Source organism: Aspergillus neoniger (genome assembly GCF_003184625.1).
Source record: "Aspergillus neoniger CBS 115656 unplaced genomic scaffold BO87scaffold_3, whole genome shotgun sequence".
NCBI lineage: Eukaryota > Fungi > Ascomycota > Eurotiomycetes > Eurotiales > Aspergillaceae > Aspergillus > Aspergillus neoniger.
The window spans coordinates 1,211,271-1,237,771 of NW_020291131.1; the positions used below are offsets into that span (position 1 = coordinate 1,211,271).

At 54.6% G+C, this 26,501-nt stretch overlaps 7 protein-coding genes and 1 non-coding gene across 8 annotated transcripts; 6 read left to right on the forward strand and 2 right to left on the reverse strand.

Moving 5' to 3' along the window:
* Positions 1-2,139: 2,139 nt before the first annotated feature.
* Positions 2,140-4,689, forward strand: BO87DRAFT_443431 (Zn(II)2Cys6 transcription factor; the record flags this gene model as incomplete). The annotated part of the gene is made up of 5 exons (XM_025628098.1): positions 2,140-2,342; positions 2,433-3,273; positions 3,327-3,485; positions 3,539-4,017; positions 4,078-4,689. The coding sequence occupies 5 exons, from the start codon at positions 2,140-2,142 to the stop codon at positions 4,580-4,582; spliced, it is 2,187 nt and encodes a 728-aa protein (XP_025484389.1). The 3' UTR covers positions 4,583-4,689.
* A 119-nt stretch (positions 4,690-4,808) lies between these two features.
* On the reverse strand, positions 4,809-6,366 carry BO87DRAFT_443435 (2-methylcitrate dehydratase; the record flags this gene model as incomplete). The annotated part of the gene is made up of 2 exons (XM_025628099.1): positions 4,809-5,949; positions 6,009-6,366. 2 exons carry the CDS (start codon positions 6,364-6,366, stop codon positions 4,829-4,831), a joined length of 1,479 nt encoding a protein of 492 aa, XP_025484390.1. The 3' UTR covers positions 4,809-4,828.
* Positions 6,367-6,740: 374 nt separating this feature from the next.
* BO87DRAFT_326168 (fatty acid synthase subunit beta) lies at positions 6,741-12,984 on the forward strand (the record flags this gene model as incomplete). The annotated part of the gene is made up of 5 exons (XM_025620131.1): positions 6,741-7,068; positions 7,111-11,718; positions 11,776-12,264; positions 12,332-12,447; positions 12,500-12,984. 5 exons carry the CDS (start codon positions 6,741-6,743, stop codon positions 12,932-12,934), a joined length of 5,976 nt encoding a protein of 1,991 aa, XP_025484391.1. The 3' UTR covers positions 12,935-12,984.
* A 676-nt stretch (positions 12,985-13,660) lies between these two features.
* BO87DRAFT_t37 lies at positions 13,661-13,731 on the forward strand. The gene has a single exon. It is a non-coding gene; the product is annotated as a tRNA-Gly (tRNA).
* Positions 13,732-16,006: 2,275 nt separating this feature from the next.
* On the forward strand, positions 16,007-18,766 carry BO87DRAFT_350487 (geranylgeranyl pyrophosphate synthase). The gene is made up of 3 exons (XM_025621077.1): positions 16,007-16,682; positions 16,742-16,973; positions 17,030-18,766. The coding sequence occupies exons 1-3, from the start codon at positions 16,274-16,276 to the stop codon at positions 18,570-18,572; spliced, it is 2,184 nt and encodes a 727-aa protein (XP_025484392.1). The 5' UTR covers positions 16,007-16,273; the 3' UTR covers positions 18,573-18,766.
* A 21-nt stretch (positions 18,767-18,787) lies between these two features.
* Positions 18,788-20,425, reverse strand: BO87DRAFT_403673 (aldehyde dehydrogenase family protein). The gene is made up of 2 exons (XM_025625795.1): positions 20,046-20,425; positions 18,788-19,983 (listed from the first exon to the last, which is right to left on the reverse strand). The coding sequence occupies exons 1-2, from the start codon at positions 20,377-20,379 to the stop codon at positions 18,848-18,850; spliced, it is 1,470 nt and encodes a 489-aa protein (XP_025484393.1). The 5' UTR covers positions 20,380-20,425; the 3' UTR covers positions 18,788-18,847.
* A 1,281-nt stretch (positions 20,426-21,706) lies between these two features.
* Positions 21,707-23,422, forward strand: BO87DRAFT_350494 (ganglioside induced differentiation associated protein; the record flags this gene model as incomplete). Its single annotated transcript, XM_025621078.1, has 1 exon — positions 21,707-23,422. The coding sequence occupies exon 1, from the start codon at positions 21,743-21,745 to the stop codon at positions 23,420-23,422; it is 1,680 nt and encodes a 559-aa protein (XP_025484394.1). The 5' UTR covers positions 21,707-21,742.
* A 796-nt stretch (positions 23,423-24,218) lies between these two features.
* BO87DRAFT_443452 (flavin monoamine oxidase family protein) lies at positions 24,219-26,403 on the forward strand. The gene is made up of 2 exons (XM_025628100.1): positions 24,219-26,022; positions 26,078-26,403. Exons 1-2 carry the CDS (start codon positions 24,243-24,245, stop codon positions 26,353-26,355), a joined length of 2,058 nt encoding a protein of 685 aa, XP_025484395.1. The 5' UTR covers positions 24,219-24,242; the 3' UTR covers positions 26,356-26,403.
* Positions 26,404-26,501: the final 98 nt, after the last annotated feature.

Sequence of the window (26,501 nt, forward strand, 5' to 3'; positions counted from 1 at the left end):
AGTATCTCAATCACATGTCCTCTCCGATTTTCGCACCCGGGATATCAAACAAACCGAACTTGAAATGCGACTGTATTATATCTAAGCAGTCTGGAAAGGTATTCTGAATACCACGCTGAATAAGCAGATATAAGGAATTGTAAGTCAGTGCCGCAGTGTGGACCTACGAGGCATTAGTAGCAGGAATGGATTGAGCTCTGAAACATCGTACTTGCAACATTAAACATGATCGTCTCAATATATCTTCCAATTTGTTAGCTTGGGTGCCTGTCATATGACAAGCCCCGGGCCAAAAGGTACCACAACGGGAGAGATGGGGATGAAGATGAGATGTTGGGACAGTAATCTCTCCGTCGCTAGTCTGACTAGACGCGATATATCGTTTTTGGTCTAGCGGTTAGTGCGCCAACAGGTTATGAGCCCAGTCAGTTCTTACCAGCACGTGATGTCTTAACCAGATCTGGAGACTTCGGGTTCGAGACCAGGCGTGGTTAACCTGGCTTGCTTTTCCCATGCAGTCTATCCAGTTCGAGGAGGTGCCTAACCAGAACGTGGGGCTATGATAGCTCCGGTTCGAGGGGGCCGTGTTGGGACAGTAATCTCTCCGTCGCTAGTCTGACTAGACGCGATATATCGTTTTGGTCTAGCGGTTAGTGCGCCGACATGAGACAATCCTGCAGCAGACAAGATGATTGTTGGGCCCGGTGGAGAATTGCCTGGATCTGACTGGCAGGTTCGCCTGTGCATGGGTCATATTCCATTGGATGAGGATCTCGCTACATTGGTAAGTGCTCATTTTGGACCGCGTCCGTCACCTCCCACAAAGGAACGGCTGCAACAGTTTCCGGAGCCGCTCCATCAGATAATGAGGGTCTGCTGGGTCTAGCCACTGCCAATCGATCGATCTGCCTCGTGGCGCCACGCCTGCTAAAGGCGGCAGATCGTCGACCACAGGTCCAGACGCCTTTCGGGGACTGGACCGTTAGCCGATGCTGTCGCTGGGACACTTTGCTCCGATATCTCAACGATAACACCCTGAGCCTGAAGCATCTCCAATCTGTCTGGAATCGTAGCTTGTCCATCACACAGGTTAGAGTATCCAAGCTGGACTTGAGAGAAACCTTCTTTAGGGTCGAAATCAAGACCCTGCAGAGGACGTGAAGGGCGACAGGGGAAGAGTGGGAACAGACGAACGATTACAATCATTTTAGCAAACCAATATCCAGTTGAGTAAGATGGAGCTGCTAGGTAGCTGAATTAGCAGTATAACACGTAACTGTTCCAGAGCTTCGGTGATGTAGCCAGGATGCTGCAACCTGCTACATCCCTGCGCAAAGGACAACCATCCCTGTCGATGGAGATATGAACGCGCATGTCTGGGCTGGATATACCATGCTGATGACTTGCCCATTATGGATATGTCCGACATCCGAATCTGATAATTAACTTAACAGGCTTCACGGCTCGTTTGACTTGCCTGCTCTGGTGTTGCCACTCGGGAGGATTCAGCAGTCTGAGTGAACTTTGGCGTCCCGGACCAGTGCGGGTAAGGGCCATGTCTATCACGGAGCGATGGCTGCGCCACGCGGACAGAGACAGGTTGAAAACACACGGACACTCCTTCCTACCAGTGGGTCGAGGCTATAACGCCGGAAGATTATGAAAGACTATTCCTCCTCGCCCGGCCCTCTTCACCAGATGTTGCTATCGAACGTGCCAAGTGCAGGATTCTAAAGACAGGATCACCCCCTCAAGCACGCGGAGCTATCAGAGGCTGACAGTCCTCCCGCTGAGGTCAGCGCTAGGAATCCTCCGCCCACCAGGATCGCCTTCTGCAAGACGCCATCCAAGAGAATGAGGAAGCTTGATGAGCCTGGTGTGACACTGGAGTAGGTTGGAGTAGGTTGGGGTGGTTCTCTACCGATAACGGGCTGCGGGTCTAAGTGGTCCTTGCGTGTTGCCCAAAGATACCTTCAGTCTTGGTATATCAGCCGGTGCATGGCCTGTTGAGCGGACCCCCAAGTGTCAGGTACATGGCAGCCAAGCTCTCCTCGTATTCCCTGAATCAGTGCATCGTAAATCGCGATCCTTCTGTCGGAGTGTTGCCAACCAAGCAAGCTGGCGACCTGTGTGAACATCATGACTGCTCCCCGCGCATCAAGTGTCTCTGTCCAGAAAAATCGACCCCGGCAGACGGGGTCGCTGAGCCCAGCGTGCGATGAGTGTCGAATCCGCAAAGTGCGCTGCAATAAAGAGTATCCCAAGTGCTCAAGCTGTCGAGCATCTAATCTGCCCTGCGAATTCTCCAACAAGGGCAAGCGCATCAACCATACCAAGAAACTGTAAGTGGCCCCTCTCACCTCCCTTGATGGTCCGTGCTGCCTGGGTGAACTTTGGTCGGGTGTTTCCCGTCTGACAAGCTTTTCTCATAGTGTGAGTGATGTGGAGCTTTTGGGCAGTCGTTTAGGCAAGATTGAAGAGGCTCTCTTTCGCTGCTTGTCAGTGGTTGAAGCTGCCAACACCACGCGAGACAGCACTCCAACCCAAACCACGTCTCGGTCTGGCTCAGAGGGTCATGCGGACCGAGAAGAGTCTCGCCGGGGCTCGGTCGAGTCTGAGGAAAGCTGGTCAGATGGCTCGTTTGATCTGCTTGCTCACGGTGAACGAGATCCTGAGGCGGATCCGTTACACTACAGCAGTCCGGTGACATCGCTCTACTTTGAGGCTCAGGCTGCGGGCAACCAGCTGATATCGTCAACTCCATCAACAGAAAACGGCTCCAAGCCAGTGAGTCCGCGCATGAGCGAGACCCTGACCCGATCAACGCCCCTGGAAGCGTATTTGGTGGACGCCAACGAGCTCTTCCAAGTGCTGGTCACCGGTCCTCCTCCTGTCACTGAGCCCAAGTACGACGATCTCCCGCCGGCACTACCTCCACGTACTCTGCTAGAAGGTTTCGTGGAAGCCTACTTTACCGACCTAAATCCTTTTCTCCCTCTGTATGACCGACAAAGCGTGCTTGATGCCATTCAACAACAGTATGGACCGCGAAGCGATGGGCCCGACCTGGCCTGGGTATGTTCGTTCAATAGTATCCTACTGCACACCCTTGAGGCCAAGTCGAGTGCCGCACAGCCAGGAGGACATACAGGAGATAGTACTCTGGAGCGAGGTTTGGTGGTGCATCTTCTGCTCAATGCCCGCCGCTGTTATAATAACTTTGAGCGCCTCCTGCAACCACGTCTCGCCAACGTCCAGAGCTTGTTTAGTATGGTATGCTCCAACCTCCAATCCGCTTAACTTAAACCCCATTCTCACGTCTGCAGGCACTGGTAGCACTCCGATACTTTAGCTTGACAATGTTTGAGACGGTATTTGCGCAGGCCTGCCAGTTGGCCCGCACCATCGGGCTGCACCAGACTGCCGCAGGTGCTCCACAGGAAGCAGAGCGTCGCCGCCTTTTTTGGTGCCTGTTCATCATTGACGTTAGTGTCCACTTCAGCCTTGATACAAGATCTTTGCCTGACCTAGAGTATAGAAGCATGCGGCTTTGGCGGCTGGCAAACCGTGTCTCCTCCCTTCTTATGCTTGTGCCATCCCAATTCCCAGTTCCAAGTGTGGGTCACTCATCGAGGATCAGTTCACGGCGCGCATAATGCTGGCCACCATCCTAGAAGAGTTGTATCGTCGCCTACATTCAGCCCGCAGCACGCGGCGTGGCCGTGAGCAAATCTCCCGCCGTGCTATCCAACTGAGCCGTCGGATAGAGGACTGGGCGGTACAGCACGAACACGCCCTTCAACCTACGGGCACACCAGAGGCGTCCCAGATGCTGGCGGCCGCGGAATTGCAGTACGCATTATATATCTGTCGAGTTCTCGTGCAACGCCGCATCAATGGGCCGGAGAGTCGGTCCCTTCGGTATATCCACGCTCGTGCAGGTCTGCAGTTGCTTCAGGAGTTGTGCAATTGTGACCACCTGGGAGGACGTCGCGTTGGCTACGCCTTGTTCGCCAGGTATGTCGGCTTCACGGCAGACTGTTCCCTCCTAGTCCACTCATACTAACTTTCCCCCAGCGTAACACTAAACTATTCCCTTATTCCCTTCCTCGAGGTGTATATTCGGGTGCTGCAGGATCACCCCCAAGCGGATGCGTCGGATGTGGCGCTCCTGACATCCTTTGCGGCGCGCGCGGACAGTCTGGCCGCACAGACAACAGCAACTTCGTATACGGCCCGAGTGCGCGAGGTCAGTGCTCTCTGCTATCAGGTTGTCACTCGGCTCCACCAGCCCCCCGATGTAGCCGAGTCCCAGGTGGATCAACCGACATTGCCGGACCCTTTCTGGGACCTGAGTGCCATGGCAGCCGATGCCGGGTGGGACACAACGCCAGCAGCGCCCCAATTTTCCAGTAATTTATCGACGCATCCGGATCCTTCCTTCTTCCTCGATGCGGGAGGTTCCGCTGCACCGGCCTTCTCGCTGAGCGATCCTATCTTCACGGATGGTGGGCCGGTCATGTTTGACAATCTGCTGGACCCGTTTGCCGGCGCGGATACTTCTTTGGGGCTGATGCAGTGAACTGTCTCGTCCTATTCTGACGCTTACGCTGTTACGCTGTTACTTGAATGTTTATCTAGCATGGGATTTTTTTTTTAATACTGGGATTCGGCATTGCAAGGTTGGCTGGCACTATTATCTTGTTATTTTGTTTCATTGCATACGTGTATTGTGATAGATAGATCGGTAGATAGATCATTTAGACATAAACTTGAACCACACATTCATCAAAAGTGTCTAAGGTAGATATTTCCGTACATTCCTCGGCTACAAACTGAACAAGTTCACAAAATGACATGCCGGTAGCGACATAAACTCCTCCGATGCCACCGTCTTCAGGATGTGCTGCACTTTCTCGGTCGACAGTCGCAATCCCAGATTCCGCTCCGCCTTTGCGTAAACTTCCTGTGGCGTCTCGGGGCGACGAACATGTCCCAGCGGATACTCTACTAGTACCTTGGGCAGCGTCGTGCCATCCGTCAGGGTGACGGTGAGCGAGTTCGCCACACTGCGCACCGCCATGTCATGATAATCAGCCGTGTATTTGGGGTCTTCCGCCATTGTGATCTTCTGACGCAGTGCATCGACGCGCGGGTCTGTCGCCCAGGGACTGTCGTCCTGGTAGTCGGCCGTCTCGACCTGCGCTCCCTTCAGCAGCACCACAGCTACCATGTACCGCAGACAGTGGTCACGATCTGCGGCGTTGTGCAATGTTGCTCCGCCCTTGTTAATGATTGTCATACCAGCAGCCTGAGTCTTGGCGTGGATCGACTGGATATCCTTGGCTGGGTCGAGTCCACGCGCCCGCAGGGTATTGGCGACTTCCAGCGCGGCCTCCACCGCTGTCATGCCATGGCCCTCGGCAGTGTTCACCTTGAATAGCACGGTTTCAATGACCCACGTGCCAAATGGCTGGGGAAGGTCAAACTCCCGGCCCTTGAACAGGACATCATAGAAGCCCCAGCGGGGTGTGGTCAGCACCGTGTTAGCACCGGGTTGTCCGGCCTTGGCTAGTAGTGCCAGGTGCACAGCCCGCATGCAAGCATCGCCAGCTGCCCATCCTTTGCGCGGACCAGTGTTGGGTGCCTGGCGGTATACGCGGAGTGGATGGCCGTCCATCCAGGCGTGAGAGACGGCACTGAGGGCCTGCTCGCGGGGAAGATCCAACAGCCAGGCCGACACGGCGGTTGCGCCAATCTTGACAAGGATTGTGTGGTCCAACCCGACCTTGTTGAAGGCATTCTTAATCTGGAAGCAGCCCTGAATCTCATACGCCTTGATCATGGCCTCCAAAACCTGCTGCATTGTCACGATGCTGTCGGGGTCGCCCTCTGCCAGGGCTACACGACTACGGACATCTGCGACGGCCAGGATCGCACCTAGGTTATCTGATCCAACAATATTAGTGCATGTGGCTTGACAATTGCTGTAGTAGTTTATAGCTCACCCGAAGGATGTCCCCATTCTGCACCGGGGAAGGCGTCATTGTGATCGAGGTAACGTATCATGGCCCCCAGATCAAAGGCTCCTTTGAGGATGTCCAGCTGGTAGGCTGTTCCCGGTAACCGGAACAAACCCGAGGTGGCTGGGGCGATGGGGAATGCCGGTCCAACAAGCTGAGCGCATTGTGGACTGGTATGGATACTTTCGAGGGCAGCACCAAGGGCATCCATTAAGGCGACCTTGGCCCGCGACCAGGCAATGTCTGTGGTGATCTGGTAGTCGTAGACATAGTCGACGATGGCCTGGATCACGGCATCGTAGGGCTTGCGGGAATTGTCGTCGGCGGCAGGAATGACAGTCATGCTGAACGGATACCGATTGGATGATAAGAAAACGCAGCAGATCTTCCCTTTTCATAATAAATCACTTGTCACCTTTCAAGTACTTTATGAATGTTGCCTTCAGGCAGTGGCGGACCGGATCCTCCATCCTGGCGCTGTTCGGGTTTCGGCCGCCGGATGGGACTGTGCAGCAACACCGAATGAATTGCTGCGATATGTTTTGGCCGCCGAACAGCTTTCAGTCGGCAGGATTTGGTCTTTCTGAGTCAGCCATCACATACGTGAGAGAAAATGAAGTGAGACATATATTCTAACACATAGTCTATCTCTCTCTGGCCTCTTTTTCTTGCCCAGGTCGTTGTTATCTCGACCAAATGTCGCCATAGTCACCCACCATGACCGCGACAACCGAGCTTCATCCTAACTCTTCATCCTCGCCCGCTGGGAATGAGCCCTCCGTGGCCTTTACCCTCACGCATGGCGAGATCACTGCCACGCTGCCTGTCAGTAGTGCGGTGGCTACCACGCTGCAGCCCTACCGCGCCAGCTGGCTGGCCGACGACTCTCTCTCTCCTCTCAGTCTAACGCTGTCCTTCCTCGGCCATTTGACCCGTCAAAAGGCCCCTGCTTCAGCAGTCCAGACAGCTATCAGGGCCTTTGAGTCTCGGTATCTGTCTGGCAATGACATTCACACGGCTGTCACCATCCTGCCCGACGCTCTTGGTGCCAAAAAGACTGCCCTTCGAGACTACTATGCCTCCGCAGCCTTTACCGGCCAGCCAATATCCAACTCACCCAGTGCCTTGTTCAAGTCCGCCCAGACAGGCACCTCCCGCGTCACAACCATCTTTGGCGGCCAAGGAACGGCCAATCCATCGTGCGTGCGCGAGTTGCGGTCTCTGTACACCACCTACCGCCCCATACTCATCCAGCTCATACAAGAGTGTGGCCCTGTCCTGTCTTCTCTATCCCAGCGCCCGGACACACAATCCTACTTTCGCGGTCGTTCTATTGACTTGAACACCTGGCTAGCCGGTGCAATAACCCTCAATGAGGACTATGTCAGCGGCGCGCCTGTCAGCCTGCCCGTTCTAGGACTGTTCGATCTCGCCCACTACTGCATCATCTGCAATGTTTTGGGTCAGACCCCCGGTCAAGTGGCCAACTCGATGCATTCCATCTCTGGCCATTCTCAGGGCATCGTTGTCGCCGCTGCTGTAGCTCGTGCTGACTCGTGGGCCTCGTTCTACGACAACGCCCGGCTAGCTGTGGAGCTGTTGTTCTGGATTGGCTTTGAGAGTCACCAGGATGCCCCTCAGTTGTTCATCGCGCCCGAGCTTATTGAGCAGACCAAAGAACAAGGGCATGGAGTCCCCTCGCCCATGCTTTCCGTTCGAGGACTGGAGCGGCCAGCACTGGAAAAGCTTCTCACTCAATGCAATCAGGTGCTCCCTGGTTCGCGCCAGCTGCATATTGCCCTCATCAACGCTCGCACCAACCACATTGTCGCAGGTCCCGCAGCGTCGCTGTGCGGTCTCAGCCACATCCTGGCCGAGCTGCAAGCCGCTGGGGAAAAGGATCAGACTCGCATCCCCTTCAGCCAACGCAAGCCTGTGGTCACGCACTCGTTCCTCCCAATCAGCACTCCCTTTCATACTCCCTACCTACAGACGGCCTCCCAGCGTATTAAGGAGCGACTGGCCGATCGAGCGTTTTCCGCAGACCAACTGCAGGTACCTGTTTTGCACACCGCTACGGGCCAGGATGTCCGAGTCAACCCTCACTCCAATGTTATTAAAGCCCTCGTGGATGCCATCACCACCGAGCCGGTCGACTTCCCCCGTCTGTTGGCCGACGCAACCACCACCCATTTCCTCGTTCTCGGAGCCGGTCGCCTCAGCGAGCTAGTCAAGCAGATTAGACAGGGGTATGGCCAGCAGATAATCGCTGCCAGCGAGCTTAAGCCTTCCAGTGCCGACATCGGTAGCCAGGCAGACCTCTTTGCATCCACCCTCCGCCCGGCTCCTTCATCTTGGGCGGACGCATATCAACCCCGCCTGGTGCAAACAGCCAACGGCCGGTTGATCCTCGATACAAAGCTCAGTCGTCTGCTGCAAGTACCCCCGATTATAACCGCCGGTATGACGCCCACTACTGTGCCCTGGGACTTCGTGGCTGCTGTCATTAATGCCGGCTACTTTATTGAGCTGGCCGGCGGAGGCTACCACACCGAAGACGAGATGCGCGTCGCCATCGAGAAGATCGCTGCCGCCATTCCCCCTGGTCGCGGCATCACCTGCAACCTCATCTATGTCAATCCCAAGGCGATCGCTTGGCAGACACGGCTGATCCGCAAGCTCATCCGCCAGGGCGTGCCCATTGACGGGCTTACCATTGGCGCCGGTGTGCCATCGCTCGAAGTTGCCCGCGAATACATTGACGACCTTGGCATTAAGCACATCTCCTTCAAACCTGGATCAGTTGATGCCATCAATGCTGTGCTACAGATTGCTGATGATAGGCCAAACTTCCCTATCGGGCTCCAGTGGACAGGAGGCCGGGGAGGCGGCCATCACTCCTATGAGGACTTTCACGCGCCCATCTTTGCAACCTATGCAGAAATTCGCAAGCGTGATAACATCTGTCTTGTCGCAGGCAGTGGCTTTGGTGCTGGAGACGATACCTACCCTTACCTGACCGGCCAGTGGTCAGTTGCTCGGGGCTATCCCGCCATGCCCTTTGACGGAATCCTGCTGGGCAGCCGCATGATGCTCTGTCGCGAAGCCCACACCAGTCCAGCAGTAAAGCAGCTGCTCGCCACCACACCTGGTGTTCCTGATGGCGAGTGGGAAAAGAGTTACAAGGGCAGCGCGGGCGGCATCATTACAGTTCGGTCGGAGATGGGCCAGCCTATCCACAAGGTCGCTACACGAGGGGTCCGGCTGTGGGCCGACTTTGATCAGACGCTGTTCCGCCACCCTCGTGCCAAGATGGTCGAGGAGCTGGCCAAACGCAAGACGGAGATTATCGCCCGTCTGAACAAGGATTATGCCAAACCCTGGTTTGGTCAGGATGCCCGTGGACAGCCGATTGACCTGGCAGACATGACTTATGCCGGAGTACTGAGCCGCATGGTCGAGCTGATGTACGTGGCTCATCAGCAGCGCTGGATTCATCCGTCGTACAAGCGCTTGGTGTCAGATGTGGCAGTTCGCACCCTCGAACGAGTTGCTCCCTCTGTGGAACTGGACTTAGGACTGCTGGATGTACCAGCCAGCTTCCTGCAGGTGCTGACCGAGAAGTGTCCGGCAGCAGCCACGCAACGCCTGCATCCCGACGATGCGGCTTTCTTTCTGCGACGCTGCCAGGCGCGTGGGCAGAAGCCTGTCAACTTCATTCCTGCTTTGGACGAGAACTTCGAAACCTGGTTCAAGAAGGATTCGCTGTGGCAGTCAGAAGACCTTGACGCTGTCATAGGCCAGGACCCCGAGCGCGTGTGCATTCTGCATGGCCCTGTCGCCGTTCGCCATGCCACCAGCAGAGACGAATCAGCCCAGGAGATTCTCGACGGCATCGCGACCTTTCACATCCACGCGGCTCTGCAGGAGTTTTACCATGGTGATCTCCAGCGAGTGCCTAAAGTTGCCGGTCCAGCTGTCGCTAGTAGCCATACTCAACCCGAAACTTCGTTTGAAGTGAGCTCGCTGGATCTGGTGACAGCCGAACCTTTTGGCTGGGTACGTGACCTCCTCGAGACACCTACGATCATCCGTGCTGGTATCCGCAAAAAGAACTCGTTCCGCAGCATCCTGGCCGTAAAGCCAGGTCAGAAATTGATTGTCAAGCCCTCGGAGCAGCGCATTGTGCTCTCTGAGAGGAGCACGGAGCAGCCAGTAATCAGCATCCGCTGTGACACCACTAGGACCATCTTTGTAGACCTTCATCAGCCCAGCAGCTTTACCGCTGCCCCTGCAGTACTCTCGCTCCAGTACAAGGCTCGTTCCTCCGGATTGTCTCCAGCACTGGAGGAGCTTGTTGACGGACGCAATGACCGCATCAAAACCTTCTACCGCAACCTTTGGCTGGGAGAATCGGCAGGTTCTACTAAGGATAGCCACTCTACCTTCCATGGACCTGAGATAACCCTCACTCACGACCTGCTCGAGGACATGTACCAGACGTTGGGTCTCTCGCCGACGGGAATCCGACCGACATCCCTTCCCATGGACATCGCTATTGTGATCGCCTGGGAACCGCTAGTCGAGCCACTCGTCTGCGCGGGAGTTGAAGGGGATCTTCTGCGTCTCGTGCACCGCTCCAACGACATCGAGTATGTGCCCTCCGCGACACCTTTCCAGGTCGGAGATATCCTGCGCTCGAGTAGTCAGATCCAGTCCATCACCATTGAGCCGACGGGCAAGTCGATCGTTGTGAGGGCCACTATTGAACGGGCCGGTGAGCCCATCGCCTTCGTCACTTCCTCCTTCTTCATGCGCGGAACTTACACCGACTATGCCTCCTGCTTTGAACGCGTCACCGAGCCTGAGACCTTGCTCGAAGTCTCTACTCCCGTAGATGAGGAGCTGCTCCGATCCCGACCGTGGCTTCAGCTGAATGAACCCGCGACCCCGATCGTCGGCAAGACGCTTTGCTTCCGACTAGAGACGTCCATCACTTGGAAGGATCAAACAACCTTCCAGACACTTCAAACCAGTGGCACAGTCGCCCTCCGCTCCTGGAATGGCAAGCAAACGCCCATCGGTCGGGTATCCTTCGAAGCTCGCGACGGCAAGGCCAACCCGGTGTCGGACTTCCTACGTCGGCGTGGTCAGCCACTGGTCGCTCGCAAGCCACTCGAGGTAACTCAGGACCTGAACCAGACCTCTGAGGGCGTACAGATCCCCGCATCCAATGCGGGCTATAGCACCTTCTCCAAGGATTTCAATCCCATCCACATCTCGTCCGAATTTTCCCAGTATGTCGAGTTGCCTGGTACTATTACTCATGGCATGTACACTTCGGCGGTGGTGCGTGCAGTAGCTGAGCGCTGTGCGGCGCAGGGTGATTTGACACGTTTCCGACGCTGGGCCTGCTCGTTTGTTGGCATGGTGCTGCCCAGTGACCGGCTTGATGTGCGCGTGCAGCACGTCGCCATGATTGAGGGACGGCTACTGTTGAATGTGACGGCCGTCAAAGCTGGTACGGATGAAGCAGTCATTCAGGCTGAGGCTGAGGTGGATCAGCCCTCGACGGTGTATGTCTTTACTGGACAGGGCAGCCAGTCACCAGGTATGGGGATGGGTCTGTACAAGTCCAGTGCGGCTGCTCAGGCCATCTGGGACGCAGCAGACAAATTCTTTGTCGAGACTTACGGTAAGTGCATATTTGTATCTCTAATATCTCATACAGCAAGCTAATAACGGTTGTTAGGATGGTCGGTTCTTGAGCTCGTCCGCCAGAATCCAACCGCTTTGACGGTGCACTTCCGGGGCAAACGCGGACGCCAGATCAAGGCCAACTACATGGCCATGACCATCGATTCGTACAGGGCCGATGGAAGTGTGGTAAAGGAGCCTATTCTTCCGGAACTCACGCCGAAGTCCACTTCCTACACATTCGCGGATCCGCGGGGATTGGTGTTCTCGACGCAATTCGCGCAGCCTCTAGTCTTGTTATTGGAACGTGCAGCGGTCGAGGATCTCCGGCAGCGGGGAGTTGTTCAGCAGGACGCAGCGTTTGCAGGACACTCCCTGGGCGAATATGGTGCATTGGCGTCCTTCGGCGAATTTATGCCTTTCACGGATCTGCTGCGAGTGGTCTTCTATCGGGGTTTGGCCATGCAGGTGGCCATTGAGCGCGATGATCAGGGACGGACCAACTTCTCCATGGCGGCGGTAAACCCGGCTCGTGTAGGCAAGTGTAAGTATACCCTCACTGCTACTTTGTTTGGGTGGGGGGTTTAGAGTTAATGCTGACAATGCTTTAGTTTTCACGGAAAAGGCTTTGAGGCAGATTGTGTCGCAGATCGCCACGACAACGCACGCCCTACTCGAGATTGTCAACTTCAACGTCGACGGAGAGCAGTATGTGTGTGCTGGAACGGTGAGTCTCAATTTCTGTCAAACGACGTAGGTACATTCGCTTATGATATCAGCTCGAGAACCTTCATGCCCTGGCCGTCATTACCGACACCATTGCGCGATCCCCTACTGGGGCTGCCCTTGCCCACGAATTCACCGATGCTACTACGGTCGGTAATGCAGACCTTGCATCGACGAAGCTGGTAGAGCAATGCATTGCGGAAGCCCGCCAACTCCCAGCACCAGTGACCTTGAAGCGCGGCCTTGCTACCATTCCCCTGCAGGGCATTGATGTGCCCTTTCACTCGGCGCATCTGCGGCCGGGAGTGGCCTCGTATCGCAACTTCTTGGAGGAACGTATTCCCAAGACTGAAGTGGATCCGCAGAAGCTGGTGGGCAAGTGGATTCCCAATGTTATGGGGACGCCGTTTTCGCTGAGTCGAGAGTATGTCGAGGGGGTGTATGGGCTGACGCAGAGTCCGATCTTGAAGGAGGTGCTGGCAAGATAGGCGAAGAAACGGAGAGTTACTAGTACTGTGTGGGTATTTATGTGTATACGATAGATTGTCTAGACGATTCGTCTATGTTTTTTTGTCTTCTGGGAGTTCTAGCAGTTGCTTGCCGTCTAATATACTAGCCTTTTGCCATATGAATATAACCTCCTTCAATGATTTAGAGTACAAAATCCAAAGTATTCTCATAGCCAATACTCTAGTTTATTGGAAGGAAACCACATGGGAATGCTTAAAGTCATCTTTGGTTATTATAGAACTGTCTATCTTTCCATATGAGTCTTGTCCCCAGTGGTGAGGATGTGCATCATTGTCAGATCCCTTCCTATTTTGCTGTTCCGCATAGCTCTCATTGCCTTGTTGTATTGAAGTGCTTTCCTATACATTCTACTCACCTTTTTGGTAGTTTGTTTCCGTTTAGTTGCGATCGAAGATGTTACTACTTGATGTCACTCTGTGACATATATATATTCGCTACTAGTAGGGGTTGACCCAGCCAATGATATACCGTTCGCTTCAAAGGTTCGGCGGAACAGAGTGCGTGAATATTAACAGTAATTCCTTGCAGCGTAATCGAACTATTCAAAGGGGCAATATAGGTCCTCAATCCAGTGAAATGAATTGTATGGAGACATTACATCTTGGACCATGTACTGTGAGGCTTAACCTATCAATTACTTCAGGGATAATATTGAAGTAATCAACATGTACCAACATGTACCAGCATCATTGGTCTAGTGGTAGAATTCATCGTTGCCATCGATGAGGCCCGTGTTCGATTCACGGATGATGCACTTCTTTTTCCCCCATTCTTTTTTGCCTCCTCATCCCCTGCCCTTCATGTCCATTGCACTATCTATTTTTGCTATCTCGTATCTATCTACTCTACTACTATGTCTACTGTCAATGCACGTCCAATCATCAGACACCCTCAGACTGCCGCCCTGCAGCTCTCGGGCCTGCCGATCGCAACCCACCGTTGCAGCTCCCCCACTCCACGGCTCATCCTTTAAGACGTTAAGACCTGCCTATCTCGCTACTTTGTGTCTCTTGGATGGCTGTCTGGTTCAACGGCTATCCACAGTTGATCAAGTGACTCTGTTGCAGTGGAACGGCTACCTTGCACCTAACTCTTTTCTCTCGTCTGCGAATTCCCAGCCAACGGGGTCGCTTCTGACTGTTGATACTGGAGGAGGACGCTATCCATCTCGCACTTCTCTTGCTAGCTAGTTCGTTGGCAGCTTCAGATTGGCCGGCCGAGCTTGACATGACTAACTACGGTTCGAAGTAGTGCAACGGCCATCTCCTTAGCTCAGAATGACTGCTGAGAACGAATCATCCTGCCGGGATTTGGTGGTGATCGGGGGTCAGCCGAGGGCAATGACGAGCTACCTTGGAAGTGTATCGTTGACCTTGGTGGGAGGGGCAAACCAGAGGAGACCACGGAAAACGAAGTAAGGCAAGGCAAGGCAAGGCAAAGCAAAGCAATGCAATGCAAGAACCAAAAGCACAGCCAGTGGAATCCACCCTCAGAGAGGGAGAAAGAGCAAAATTTCACAAGAGAAGGGCGATGATCCGCAGTCCATGCTCCAATGGGAGACCCGACGGAGAATTAACAACGCCCGGTTCCACTGCGAAAATGTCAGGCTGATTGATTGCCTTAGAGGGTCCCTCTTTTTTTTTCCCTCTCCCTGTGTGTGTCCCAGAGTCCCAGAACTCACTGGAATTACCCACTGTGGAAAAAGTGATGCTATCTCGGGACAATGAGGACCCTCTTGGCCCGAGCGTTTGCAGGCTGCAGAGATTGTCGCTGGGATCGCTGGCAGAAACTCTACTTCTCCTACAATGATTTTTCATTATCTTGGAGGGGGAACTAAACTCTAACCTGCTAATAGACTTTGAATTGATACCCAGCCACAAATACCTCAGTGATGCAGCTGCCGAGATAATCATGAATGACTAGGGATGGGAGGCTAAAGAGCGATCGCACCATCTGCACTCATGGTATGACTTGAACCCTCTCCAAGTCCAAGCGATGGTAGCGAGGGCAACCAGTACCGCCCACTTGGACAGTGTCAGTGTCAGTGTCAGTGCCCTCCAAAGTCTTTGCCGCGATCGCGATGGCATCGAATCCAATCAATTGTTATGCTTTCTCCCTCTCGGGCAGGTGGGGCCGTTGCGTAACTCGGAATTCTGATTGCATCGCGAAACCAAAATATTCCTAAGCAAAGTGAGTGATGGCTGGATGGCTGGATGGCAGTGGAAGTGTAAATGTAGTAACTATCAAAAAGTTGTCGATCCTGCGGAGTCTATCTCCTCTCTCAAACTACTGTTGTACCACGACGTATACTTTCTAGTGCTGCCTGCCATATCGACCCCTCCTCCTCCCTCCGATCATCATCCCTTTCTTGAACTAGATAGTGTAGACTTGTTGACTGCCTAATCAATTGAAAACCGACTACTCTGTAGTCCGTCTTGATAGTCTTTCGTAGTCTTCAACACCACTCTGAATCTGCTCGCCAGCCACCGGGACAGGCGATATTTTCCAGGCATCTTAGCCCCTCTACGAACCTACTTTCGCCCGACAAGTAAACATAGGAAAATCAAAATTCAAAATATTCGCCCCCCGCGGCGGACAGATGTTTTTTTTTCTTTCGCACCTTCGGAGACAAAACATCGTCATATCTGCTGGTGGACATGCGTTGGCCCAATGAGAAAGACGGCCGGCAGCGCGTCGAGGATGAAGCGGTGAAGGGCACAGCGATGGAGATCCACATCGGGCAAGCCGTGGAGGTCAAGCTAAAAACCCTAACGGCACTAAGAAGACGCAGAATCCTCCATCCCAGCAAGCTAATCCAGCTAATCCCAGCTAATGGACCCACGAACTGCTGTAGCCGCAAGACAGCTGCCCTTCCCTCGCCAATCAGCGTCTTTTCGGCCGCGTAGCTTGCATCCCGTCCACTCGGCAGCTTCTCAACTCCCTTCCTCTTCGTTTGCTTTTTCGTTGCGACTCATTGCTTTTCGGGGACCAGCTGGAGGTCCATGCTGTTTTCCCTTTCGATAAGGATGTGAAAATTTTTCTTGTTGGTCAGGCCATGACGCCGACGCCAATCTGGAGGGGTGGACAATCTTTTGCGCATGAGCCAGCGATCTCAAGTGCTATTAAAGACTCCATCTGGCTCCTCCTCGTCTCCCTCTTCCTCTCTTCCCTTTCTTCCTTTTCAACTTATCCCGCGTCGATCGCGTTGTGAATATCTTATCGTGACCGCATTGCTGGTCCTGTATCACTACTTTTCACCTTGTTCCTCTTTTATAGTTCTGTTGTGAATCATCCCAATGTTCAAGCAGTACTCCCACATCTTGTCCCACAAGAGGCGTCGCAGCAGGGGAAGCACCATCAACCAAGTCCTATCGGCCGCTCAGTCTGAGCCTGCATCTGAGGCTGCCACGGTCAGCGACCCTGTCGAAATATGGACGCACTCGCAGTTGCTGCCCGAGGATGATGAGCATCGCAAGGACTGCTTCACCACCCTGACCCCGCGCATTCACAAGTACGACCATGTCGCCCAGCGCGGCAGCGATCGCTTCGTCCAGGACTTGACGGTCGCTCTGAACCTGGATGAGCCCCAGACCAGCTACCTCTCCTCCCCCGTCGGCAACTATGCTAGCTTCCTCTACCCGGAGTGTCTGCCCGAACGTCTCGAGACTGTCGCGTACTTGACTGAACTCGGTAATCTGCATGATGGTATGTGAAACCCCCATTGCCATCTACTAGCATGGCCGAACCCACCTCTGACGTCTTAGGCAAACAACAAGGCAAGAAAACCGATGAATCCGCCGAATCCCCCCGCGTCGCCGCCCGGAAACAACTACTAGAAAAGGCTATGTCGGAGCTGTCGGACAAGGACAAGGATGGCCACGAGATCATCGACTGCTACCGCAGTAACTGGCTGGTCACCCCGGAGGTCCCCACGGCCGAGAACTGCGCCAACCTCGACGACTATGTCGCCCGGAGACGCCTCAATGCGGGCATTGAGTAAGTCACCTTTTCAATCGTGTGTTTGAATCATGAGATGCTAACGTGGACGTCAGCGTCTACTGGACCCTAATGGGCTTCGCGCATGGCACTCGTCTTGGAAAAGAAGACCAGGCGGTGGTGCGCGACGCATTGGATGCCGCCGAGCGCACCATGTTCTTCACCAACGACTACTACAGCTGGCCCAAGGAGAAGCGCATCTCTAAGAAGCGCCCCGTTGCCAACGTGATTCTTTTCCTCATGGAACACCAGAACATGTCCGAGGAAGACGCCGTCGCCAAGGCGAAGCAGCTGATCATCGACAACGAGCACGAGTTTGTCCGCCGTCGCGAGGCGCTCTACCAGGCCAACTCGGACCTGGCACCTCAACTCCGCAAATGGATGGAGGTGCTGGGCGCCTCCCTGGCTGGTATCCACTACTGGTGCAAGAATGCTCCGCGCTACGCAGTCCCCGAAACTGCCGAGGAGAGTGAAGAGGAGGAGTCGTCATCCGAGGAAGATGGCTCCGACGAGGAAGAATCTTCCTCTGACGAAGACACCGAAGACGACGAGGAAGAAGAAGAGGAGGAAGAAAAGGCTGCCCCCGTTGAGGTGGTGCCGGAACCCGAAGAGAGTGAAGAACCCGTGGAGGTGGCTGTCTGGACCCCCCTGATCACCGAGGAGGAAACCCCCGACGTGCATCTGGATACCTCCGCCCTGCTGGCCCCCAGCAGCTACGCCCGCTCGATCTCCCGCAGCACCCTGCACAGCGACCTGCTTACTTCCCTGAATGCCTGGCTGCAGGTTCCCGCCCGCCCGTTGGCCTTCATTCGCCAGGTTATTACCGAGCTGCAGGATTCGACCGGCATGCTGGCCGACGTGCAGGACCAGGCCGCTCTGCGCGACCAACGCACCCCGGCCCACCTGGTGTACGGACCCGCGCAGTGCATGAACAGTGCGGCGTACTTGTTTGTGCGTGCCGCCCGCATTGTCACCAGCCTCAACTGCCCCGGCATGCTGGATGGCCTGCTGCAGGAACTGGAGGCACACTTTGTCGGCCAGTCGTGGGAGCTGAACTGGCGCTTTTCGACCCACTGCCCTGGCGAGACCGAGTATCTGGCCATGGTGGACCAGAAGGCCGGCGCCAGCTTCCGTCTGCTGACGCGCCTCATGCAGGCTGCCAGCATGGGCGGCGCTACCCTGGACCTGGAGCCCTTCACCAAGGTGCTGGGTCGCCTGTCGCAGATCCGCCACGAATACTTGGGTCTGCTGGAGTCCACCGCTAGCGACCGGTCGTTTGGCGAGGACCTGGACCAGGCCAAGGTGACGTACCCCATCGTCCGGGCCTGCAACCTGGACCCTGCTGGTCGGGCGGTTATCTTTGGCATCTTCCGTCAGAAGCTGGCCGGCACGGTGCTGCCCATTGAGAGCAAGCGGCAGATCGTGTCGCTGGTGCAGCAGACGGGGGCCCTGCAGGCCACCTACGACCTGATCCGTCAGCTGTCCCGTGAGGCCATGAACACGCTGAGCGAGCTGGAGACGGCAGCGGAGGAGCTGAACCCGTCGTTGCGCGCGGTGGTGAAGTCGCTGGCTGAGGTGCCGGCACCGGATCACCTGTAAAAAATTTGATACCTTTGATGGAGATGATGCGTGGTGGTTGATATGATGATGACGACGATGACGACAATGACACTCCTTGTTTCTCTAATGTCTACATGTCTACTTTCCTTTGGCGTTTTCTGTGATGATGATTTATGAGACTTTCCTTGATGTACGGCTATGAGATGATATGATTAATGACGATTATATTCCAGCACTCAGACGTTGTCAGTTAACGAGTAGAGAGGATCCTATTCTCAGTAAACAGTAGTATAGTTACAACATAAACACATGAGTTACAACGCGATCAACACCGACTTCAGCTCGGTCCAGTAGTCTGTGGCATACCGACTCAGCTCTCGTCCCTCTCCACTGCCCTTCCAGCCCCCAAATGGCATGTCAAACGCCATGGTCGGACTGGTGCAGTTGACCCCCACGGTACCCGCCTCGAACTTCTTGGCCGCTCGCAGCGCTCGTGAGATATCCCGTGTGTAGACACTAGCATAAAGTCCGTACTCGGAGTCGTTGGCGCGCGCCATGACGTCTTCCTCGTCGGTGAAGGTGTTGACGGCCACCACGGGACCAAAGATCTCCTCCTTCATCAGGCGCGACTCCTCCGGCACATCCTTCAGAATGGTTGGCTGCACAAAGTAACCTTTGTCGCCCTCGCGCGTACCCCCCAAGTACACCGAGACACCCTCCTGCTTTGCCAGATCCAGATAGCCCTGCACGCGCGCAAATTGGGCAGCATCGGCCTGCGGGCCGCGCGTGGTGCCCGGAATGAGCGGGTGACCACTCTTGCCCATCTCCGTCATGGTGGTCTTGAGCTGCTCGAGGAACTGAGAGGCTATGGCCTCATGTACATAGACCCGCGAGCTGGCAACGCAGACCTGGCCGGAGTTAGTGAGGATGGACATGGCAGCAGCCGGAACAGCCTTGCTCAGATCGGCATCGTCCCAGATCACCAGCGGGGACTTGCCGCCCAGCTCGAGGGTGACACTCTTGAGGTTCGATTCGGCGGCCATCTTCTGGATGGCACGACCCGTGGCAGTCGAACCGGTGAAGGAGATCTTGCGGATCTCCATGTGACGGGCGATGGCCTCACCACAAGGGCGACCGAATCCACTGAGCATATTGAAGACACCCGGAGGAAAGCCGGCTTCCTGGGCACAGCGAGCAGCCACCAGGCAACTCAGAGGGGCCTTTTCGGAAGACTTGATGACGATAGTGTTGCCGGTGACCAGGGCTGCGGCAGCCTTGAAGATCATGGTCACCACGGGGCCGTTCCAGGGGACAATAGCACCGCACACGCCAAAGGGTTGGCGCAAGCTGACATTAACGAAGCCAGGGGTGTTCAGGGAGGATTCGCCGGTGATATCTAGGGCCTTGGCGGCATATACCCGCACGAACTGGGCCATGAAACGACCGAAGTCTGGATTTTGATAACGAGTTAGGCATGTCTGTACAATAGGGATGACGAGGGAATGAGCTTACGGTCATTGTAAGCGGGCTTGCCCATGCAAATGGCATCAAGATAGGACATCTCATCAGCGCATGCCTCCAGACGATCGGCCCATTTCTCCAGCAAGTGGGCTCGCTGCAGGGCTCCCGTTTCCGACCAGGCTGGGAAGGCAGCTTTGGCGGCCGCAACGGCGCGGTCGACATCATCGGGACCGGCTTCATAGACCGAGGCACTGAGCTCCTCGGTGGCCGGGTTGTACAGGTCGAACTTGGACCCGGAGAGGGAGGGGACAAACTCGCCGTTAATGAAAAGGCGAGTCTCGATGTTCTCCCGCTGTCCGGGATGTTGGGGGATAGATTGAGACATGATGAGAACGACTAAATCAAGTAGAGTGAGATTAGAGGGTTCTGAGGACTGATGATCAGGGCCAAAAGAGACATGGGTGACGGGCTTAATATAAGGAAATGGATTGATATTAGGCCAATTGTAGCAATGAGGGGCTGTAATGGCTCGGTCTCAACACTAATGCAATGGTGTAACCGATCCCTCCTATGAGAGATTCGCAGAGCGAGTTCGTATCTCCGACGATCCTCACCCGTGGCTCCACGACGAACTAGCTCTGACATTCCAGATGCTCTTGGATGCCGTCATGGGATGAGGGCTGCTTGACTTTCTTTGAGAGAGCTTGACAGGGGCGATGCTACTGCTGACAGCCATGGCCCCGCAGGCTAACTAGTCACTAGTAACCAGTCGTAATTCCGCATGCGGGTTTAAGTTTCAAACAGACGAAAATCTCGGCCCCAAGCTCCAGTATGCTGACGGCCTAAATGTATCTATGGCCTCGCTCGTTTCAAGTGGGGCACGGAGGGCCGAAGGAAATTGTTCGATGGAAATGGTATATATTCTTCAATGTGGGACTGAAACATAGACGGAATTACGATGCACTCCATTATTCACAAGGAGGCACAGAAATTTTGCATCATGGTCGCACGACCCAGCGGACACGAGGATCGCCTCACGAGTATGTAGAGGAATGACAACCTGTATGATGTCTCCTTGCGGTAGGGTCATCATGATCATTGCTGAATGTCATCCTGTCGTCCCCTCGACATGAATGGTGGAGATAAGATCGGATACCGGAGTTATCGTATCCGGGGATAATAGATGCTGTCGCCGGTTATTCCATCAAGCTATAATATGCTATAATATGGAGAGTGAAGAGATCAATGTCGATGCGGTGTAAATGCTGCCGTCAGCCATCGTTGCTTCATTAATGCTGATTATCAACCCTGAATATTTTGGGGATACATCACTGCGGAATTCCCCATTAGGCTAGTGAAGATCACCTTCTCCTTATGGAAATATGTCCCGGCGACAAACAGTACAAATGTCACAAACTGAAGATGATAAACAGAACAAACATAAGAAACACAACAAACCGGATAAACGCAACCCATACAAACTAATATGGAGAGTTAGGTCAAGGCGAACAGATGTGGGAAAGAGACCTACAAAAGGACCCTCAATATCCTCCCTGAACTTGAAATGAAATATTCTCTCGAGATGCATCCTCTACTTTATCTGTTCTACTTTGGTCACAGTCATGGCTGGCACACTACCGTCAGTCCTGCAGACTTTGCTGGCTGATTCCCACTACTTCTCCCCTCAGAGATCTTCTGTCTGCCACCATCACCACGATCACCAGCATGACATCGCCTCCATCGAATCCATGGACTCATGGGCCCAACTTCGTCTTATGAAGCAGCTGCTCTGTGTTAGACATCCTCGACAACCTCTTTCACCGTCCTTACTTCAGGGGGTCGACCAGGTTCTGCTGGAAGAGCGTGCCAATCGCCTTCTTATTGACGCTGCTTCCATTCCGGCCCTTCCAACTCCATCATCAGAGCCTCTTCCTGCCACGCTCCATCTGTGGCAAGGAGACATTACCACCTTGGATGGAGTCACCGCCATCACCAATCCGGCCAATGAGCAAATGCTGGGATGTTTTCAGCCGGCCCATCGATGCCTGGATAATGTTATCCACACCCGGGCAGGTCCCCGCTTGCGCGAAGAATGTTTCCAACAAATGGCTCAAGGTCAGCGCATTTTGCCTGTCGGCCAGGCTCGTGCTACCAAAGGCTACTGCCTGCCCGCCCCCCATGTGATTCACACCGTGGGCCCTCAGCTGGATGCCGAACAGCCTGTGCCTACAACGCACCAACGACAACAGCTGCAGCAATGCTACGAGGCCGTCCTGGACGTCGCAGAAGCCCTGCCCGCATCGGACCCTCAGGGTAAGACCATCGCTCTCTGTGGTATCTCGACCGGACTGTTTGCTTTCCCCGTGGAGGAGGCTGCATCTATTGCCGTTAGATCGGTACTCGACTGGCTGCGGCGTCGTCAGCACACCTCCATCACCAACATCATCTTCAACACTTTCACCGACACCGACACGGCCGTCTACCAACAGACACTCAAGGAACTGCACTATCCAGCTCCCTCCATCGTGCTACCTCCCCAGGTCCGTGGATCTTCGCTTGGCCAAGCCAAAGCTTGGCTGGCTGCTGCCGATACCATTGTTATCAGCTGCGGAGCCGGCCTCTCGGCAGCCACCGGACTCGACTATACCTCGACCACTCTGTTCGATCACCACTTCCCGTCATTCAAGCAATACCAGCTGCGACGGCTCTATGACACCTTTGGCCGTACCAACCGCGATTGGCCATCCGAGAGCGTCCGTTGGGGATTTTACTTCTCCCATCTAGCCATGGTGCGTCGCTGGCCCCGCTCGTCCCTCTATACCTCCCTGTTAGAATGGCTGGCATCGCGTTTCTCACCGGATCGGGTTCACGTACGCACCTCCAATGCAGATGAACTGTTTGTAGCCCATGGATTGCCTGAAGCGCAACTCTCCACCCCCCAGGGCCAGTATGCCTTCTTGCAATGTCTAGAAAATTGCCGTCCGGATGCCGTCTTCCCATCTGCCCCCTACCTTGACGCTGTCCTGCCGCATCTGGATCCACACACCCAGGCCGTAACTGCGCAGGACAGGATTCCGACATGCCCCTTCTGTGGTGGCGCTATGTCGATATGTGTTCGGGCAGGAAACTGGTTCAACGAGCGACCCTTCGCTCCCGGCGAAACGCGGTGGTACCAGTTCCGTGAGGCCTTCCTCACGGATTGGACACGAAACGTAGTCATTCTTGAGCTGGGAGTCGGCCTCTCCACACCAGGGGTGCTGCGGTGGGATAATGAGGAGCTAGTCGAGCAGGGCGATGGACGTGTACGACTGGTGCGTGCGGGCTTGGGCGACGCTGTGCAGGTTCCTGGGGAGTTGGCTGCTGCGCAGCTGGCCACCAGCATAGAAGGGGACTTGCGGGATGTGGTTCGGGCCATCGTGGCTCCGTAGACTGGTCAGTTGATACGTAAATATGATATATCCACCCTGCTGAATCGGTCTCTCGCTGAACTTGAGTACTGTATGTGTTTGACCTGGTATATGCAGCGATGACCTGACTACTTCGTAGCTCGTGTTGGAAAAGTATGTGAGTTTTGCGGGAATGCAAAATTTAAAGGCGTTGGGGCCATGTTTCATTTCAGACGGTGAAGCACCTGCTCAGTTAGCGTCTTACATAGAGGGCTCTACCAGCAATGAGAACGGCAATTGATTTGACTGTATCCTATTTCGGGTACGGAAGTTCATTACTTGGCTACCACATTGAGTTTCTACTATAGGTAATTCCTGACCCATGCAATGAACCTCGTTCGATAAGAATAAACACTGCCTAGGAAGTGTCGTCAAAGGCAATTCGTTCCAGCTCAGATTAGACTCATCGACCCATCGCATCAGACCCAATGTGGCTGTCGATGATTGGCTTTTGGCGCAACTTTCCGAGCAGCAATTATTGAGATCAGATCGACGCTGCGCTTCCAGATTAGGCCTTGGAAATAGACATCCGCTCGAACGGCGGCGTATGAGAAACACATGAGAGTTAACAACACCCGCTACACCTCTACTCATGCAAGCCCTCAATTATTGACATCTTCCACTGTTGGCACGATGCAGGATCACGAGAAATATGAGCTGTGTACTGACTAGGAACAATGGGCAGTGATACTTACAGTACCCTGTAGTCGGGAATGTCGCCAGTATAATACTATGGGCAGACTCCGCATGATATCTACAGACCTCGGGGCAGTGTGGGCTCTTCTCAACCTCCAGGCGCGCCATGCCTCGCTACAGCCAGTGGTACACACCCCTTGTTTTGGGTCTGCTCTATAGCGGCCTAGCGGGGGCACTCTCTCACCATGCCCCAAGACAGATTGACCGAGAAGTCCTGAAATTTCAGGTACCGAGCCTGGTCACCGCGGACTCATTGCACAACGTTCATTTGGACTTTCTGGACAACAGCTTTGAAGGGCATATCAAAGTGCTCTACGGCGATTGTCACACTGGCCTTGGGCATCATGAGATCGGTAACATTGTCATCGCGCGTGACGCCCATCCGGAGCGCTTCGTTTGGATCACTCCGGCCGATGCGCCCCATCTCCACTGTCTCCACGCTGTTTCCGGACTGACCCTGCTCGCTCGTTCTGACCCCATTCCAATTGCTACCCGCTTGGCTCGTCGGGAAAGCATCGCCAATGTGTCTGATGTGATGGGCCCTTGGTTTGACGGCGTTGCGTACATGCAAGGCAAGGAACCCGGCAAGGCCGTGGTGTCGGCAGCCAAGAACTCCTCCGTGGCCATCCTCGGCGGTGGCATCTCCGGACTCATGACGAGTCTGCTGCTCAACTCTGTCGGCATGACCAATTGGCATATTGTGGAGTCCACCCATCGGTTGGGTGGCCGAATTCGCACCCATTATATGAACAATTCGCGGCCCGATCAGTACCAATACCAAGAGTTGGGGCCTATGCGCTTTCCCATGAACATCACCTACGCCGATACCAACGAGACGCTCCAAATTCAGGACATGCGGCTTGTCCTCCAGTTGGCCGATGTCCTCAATGAGCTCAATGCCGACACTAATCCAGAGCTGCGAGTCAACTTTATCCCCTGGATCCAGAATAATCTTAATCTCCCGGCAGACACGGGCGGTGTTCGTCTGCCAGATGGCCGAATCCCTACTGTAGCCCAGGTTTCCGCCAACTCGTCGCTGGCATACACGCCGCCCCCCGCTAACGCCAGTGCTGTTGCGGACGCCAAAGCTCGGTACATGGAGTACGCCCAAACAGACACGATCAGCAAAATCCGGGAGGTTGCTCGCAACATGTACCGCGCACATAAAGCGGCGTTGGAAGATGGGTTCTACCACTGGTCGGAGGCCGCATATATGCGGTACGCGCTGGGGGAGGATGCGGATGTCGTGGACCTCGCCGCTGGCACGTCCAACAATCCCCTTTGGGATGGATTTTACGATGATGTCTACTTTGCGGCTACCGAATGGCGTACCATCGACCAGGGGGTGGAATCTCTGGCGCGAGCATTTTTACCGCACGTCACAGACAAAGCCACCCTCGGGCAGGCGGTGGCCGGGCTCTCGTACAATGAGAGCTCGGGCAAGATTGCCTACACTTGGCGCAACTCTCCCCTGCAGATCACCCCTGAGCGCAGCGAGGAATATGACTATGCCGTCGTGGCTGCGCCCTTTACCAAGGTGCGCATGTGGGATTTGCCGCGATACTCGTCGATTCTGAGCCGGGCCATCTCCGAGACAAACTATGAACCCTCCTGCAAGCTCGCTCTGCTGTATGAAACCCGCTTCTGGGAGCACCAAGAACAGCCCATCTTCGGGGGCTGCGGCGAGGTGGACATTCCCGGGGTGCAATATGTATGCTATCCATCATTCAATCTGAATGGCACCGGTCCCGCGGCGGTTCTTGGGGCATATGCCGTCGGAAGCCCGGCGCGGAGTGTACAGGCGTTGAAACCTGAGGACTATGTGGCACTGGCACGGCGCAGCATGGTGGAGATCCATGGAGAGATTGCAGAGGAGCAATTCACAGGTATGATGGTCTATTTTATATCTTTAGTCAAATTGAAGCTGATTTGTCTCCATAGGAATTTCCCATGTTCACTGCTGGGAAACTGATGAACATCAGAACGGCGCATGGACACACCCCCTTGTTGGGCAGCAAGAGATTTTCCTGCCTGCCTACTACCAGACCGAGTTCCAGACGATATTTATTGGCGAGCATACCTCGTATACCCATGGCTGGATTGCCGCGGCTGTGGACTCCGCCGTGCGCGGCACTACCCAACTATTGCTAGATCTGGGACTGGTGGATGAGGCCAAGGCAATTGTGCATGAGTGGATGGGTCGATGGATTGAACTGTAATCTGTAAAAATTGTAACATATAAAGGAGCTCTTAAGTGTACAAATATGAGGGGATAGTTTTCTTGTCTGCAAGCCCAGGCGAATTGAATTGTGTCTGTGCTCGGATGATAGCAAATCGGGGGTCTCGGGCAGCACCGAACGGCCGA

Excerpts from the sequence above, each read along its gene's own strand:
- BO87DRAFT_350487 (XM_025621077.1), top strand. The coding sequence starts at position 16,274 with ATGTTCAAGCAGTACTCCCACATCTTGTCCCACAAGAGGCGTCGCAGC. Across the intron at positions 16,683-16,741 it reads ACTCGGTAATCTGCATGATG|GCAAACAACAAGGCAAGAAA; the intron begins GTATGTGAAACC and ends CTGACGTCTTAG. Across the intron at positions 16,974-17,029 it reads CGCCTCAATGCGGGCATTGA|CGTCTACTGGACCCTAATGG; the intron begins GTAAGTCACCTT and ends CGTGGACGTCAG.
- BO87DRAFT_403673 (XM_025625795.1), bottom strand. The coding sequence starts at position 20,379 with ATGTCTCAATCTATCCCCCAACATCCCGGACAGCGGGAGAACATCGAG. Across the intron at positions 19,984-20,045 it reads CAAGCCCGCTTACAATGACC|ACTTCGGTCGTTTCATGGCC; the intron begins GTAAGCTCATTC and ends ATCAAAATCCAG.
- BO87DRAFT_443452 (XM_025628100.1), top strand. The coding sequence starts at position 24,243 with ATGCCTCGCTACAGCCAGTGGTACACACCCCTTGTTTTGGGTCTGCTC. Across the intron at positions 26,023-26,077 it reads TGCAGAGGAGCAATTCACAG|GAATTTCCCATGTTCACTGC; the intron begins GTATGATGGTCT and ends TTGTCTCCATAG.